This window comes from Aplysia californica, unplaced genomic scaffold, assembly GCF_000002075.1.
Source record: "Aplysia californica isolate F4 #8 unplaced genomic scaffold, AplCal3.0 scaffold00583, whole genome shotgun sequence".
Taxonomy (NCBI): Eukaryota; Metazoa; Mollusca; class Gastropoda; order Aplysiida; family Aplysiidae; genus Aplysia; species Aplysia californica.
Window position 1 is genome coordinate 447,947 of NW_004797853.1, and position 2,625 is coordinate 450,571.

General features: G+C 43.4%; 1 protein-coding gene across 1 annotated transcript in view; it reads left to right on the top strand.

Moving 5' to 3' along the window:
- The window catches only part of LOC101861389 (cystathionine beta-synthase), a gene marked incomplete in the record, with an annotated part of 58,498 nt that overhangs the window by 23,824 nt on the left and 32,049 nt on the right, over positions 1 to 2,625 (top strand). The window contains 1 exon segment of the mRNA XM_035972121.1: positions 1,725 to 1,952. Coding sequence (XP_035828014.1) covers positions 1,804 to 1,952 — 149 coding nt within the window.

Consider the following 2,625-nt stretch of genomic DNA (forward strand, 5'->3'; position numbering starts at 1 on the left):
CAAATACACACATACACACAAACGCATACAAACTCACACTACTCACACACACATACACACACACACACACACACACACACACACACACACACACTCACACACACACACACACACACACACACACACAAGCGTCACACACCATGTAAAGAACGTGTAATGTGTAGTTGCTTATTTAATCCTTAATTTTAAAAAAATAACGCTATTGCTTAATGTGTTTTGGGAATGTGTTCCTCTGAACCTACACATTTATTAAACGTCTCTATACATTGGCAGCTGGTGTTTTTATGCATTAAACAAGTTATTTATCATGGTTGAGTGCAAACGCACAGGCTTCGTCAATTGATTGACAGGAAAGGGGGGGGGGGTCCTTTTATTTTCTTTCTCTCTTTTTATTTACTGTCGAACTAGCTTTAAGGTAGGTCACCCCTCTGCGATAGTTACGTGAACACACGGCCACCCTGGCTCTCCTTCTTCCCTACTTTTGCAAATTTGAAAGCGATATAATGGTACTGTGTAAGAAGGTCACCTGTCTAAAAGGGCCACCATTACTTCTCGGCCTTCTGGCTTAGGTCAAAGTGTAGTACATGTATTTTATACTATTTGTTTCCGACTTTTCGGCTTTGCGCTTGAGTGCAAAGTGGGACACACTACCGAAGTTGTTGAGGCTTTAATTAGGCTCAGTTTTTTTTAACCCCTTGCCCATTTATATGCGACTCGCGCCATCTGATTATCAGAAAAAGTGCGTATGATAGTGTCCTATAGAGTGCATGTATTACGTGCATACTTAGTATGAAATATTACTGTTACAGATAGAGGTTCAAGGATTATAGATGCAGGTCGTTCATCTGAGAGCAATGATGATTTTAGCAATGATGGTGGTGATGAGTGATGATGTGGGATTGCGTTTAAGTAATGTTACCGTTAGTCCTATCTTTCTCTGCTCCAACGAGTCACGAGGGACGTAGGCACCCTCTATCCCCCGTTCCTTCTGGAACCATCTTTACTGTCACTGTGCGTGAAGTTCCGAGGCTCAGTTATACCTTTCTCCCTTTTTTGTGTTTGTTACTCCCTCGTAACACCTCTAATCTTCTGCACTTATTTGACCTTATTGTGTTGCAAGTGCCGTAAAACTCTTACTAAAAACTTATTAAAAAACACATTTCTCCTTGACTATGGCTGCCGGCTGTCTCAGAGAATTTGGACTGTATTTATTATTTCTTTTTCGGTGTTTGTGTGTGTGTGTGTGTGTGTGTGTGTGTGTGTGTGTGTGCGCGCGTGCGTGTTTGTGTGTGTGTAGGGGAGAGGGGCTGGATTAGCAAGCATTTTTGCCTGACTGCGCCGTAGGTGGACGAGATGCTCAATCAGGAAACATGGGTTGTTGGTGGGTGCTCTGGTGTGGTTAGTTTGCTCCTTCTTCCATATATCAGACATCTATAATTGTCCTTTTCTGTCCTCTTTTTTGTGTTTGTTACTCTCTTGTATCACCTCAAATCTTCGGCACTTATATGACCTAATTGTGTTGTGAACGCCGTGTTAAACTCTTACTAAAAATCCCGCCTCTATAAATGATCTAAGGTGTATCAACAGGGGCATAAAACACTTTCATCTAACACAAACACACGAACCAAAAAAAAACAACCCAGAAAAACAAACAAAACAACAAAAACAAAATAAAAACGAAAAAACGATGGGCTTTACGATGTTCTTTCTTCTTTCTATTTCAGCACGCGTTGACCAGACTCCCAGCCAACCACCACCACCACCACCACCACCAACAACAACAACAACGATAATTCAGCAAACATGAACAGTCAAGCTCCCGCCAAATGCCCTGTGACCAACGGTCAAGCGGCCAGCCCGTTCCGTGAGTGGCGCCGGCCCGATCTGCCCAACAAGTGTACCTTCACAGTGGACACACCCATCGAGAAGTCTCCGCACAGGCACTTCAGGATGTGAGTTCTGTGTGGTTGTTGTTGTTGTTGTTGTTGTTGTTGTTGCTGTTGTTGCTGTAGTTGCCGTTGTTATTGGTGTTGCTGTTGTTGTTGTTGTTGGTGGTGGTGGTGGTGGCGTGGTGGTTGTTGGTTATGTTGGTGGTGATGTTGTTGATGTCTTGTTGCTGTTGTTGGTGGTGTTGTTGTCAGTGGTGTTGTTGTTGGTGGCAGTGATGGTGTTGTTGTTGTTGGTGTTGTTGTTGTTAGTGGTGTTGTTGTTGGTGGTGTTGTTATTGGGGGTAGTGATGGTGTTGTTGTTGTTGGTCTTGTTGTTGTTGGTGGTAGTGATGGTGTTGTTGTTGTTGGTGTAGTTGTTGTTAGTGATGTTGTTGTTGTTGGTGGTGTTGTTATTGGTGGTAGTGATGGTGTTGTCGTTGTTGGTGTTGTTGTTGTTGGTGGTGGTGATGTTGTTATTGGTGGTGTTGTTGTTGGTGGTAGTGATGGTGTTGTTGTTGTTGTCGACCCGACCTGCCCAACAAGTGTACCTTCACACTGGACACGCCCATCGAGAAGTCTCCGCACAGGCACTTCAGGCTGGGAGTTGTTGTTGTTGCTGTTGTTGTTGGTGGTGGTAGTGATGAGTGTACCAATGGAGAAGAGTAAACATATTTTTCACACATATATATATTTATAT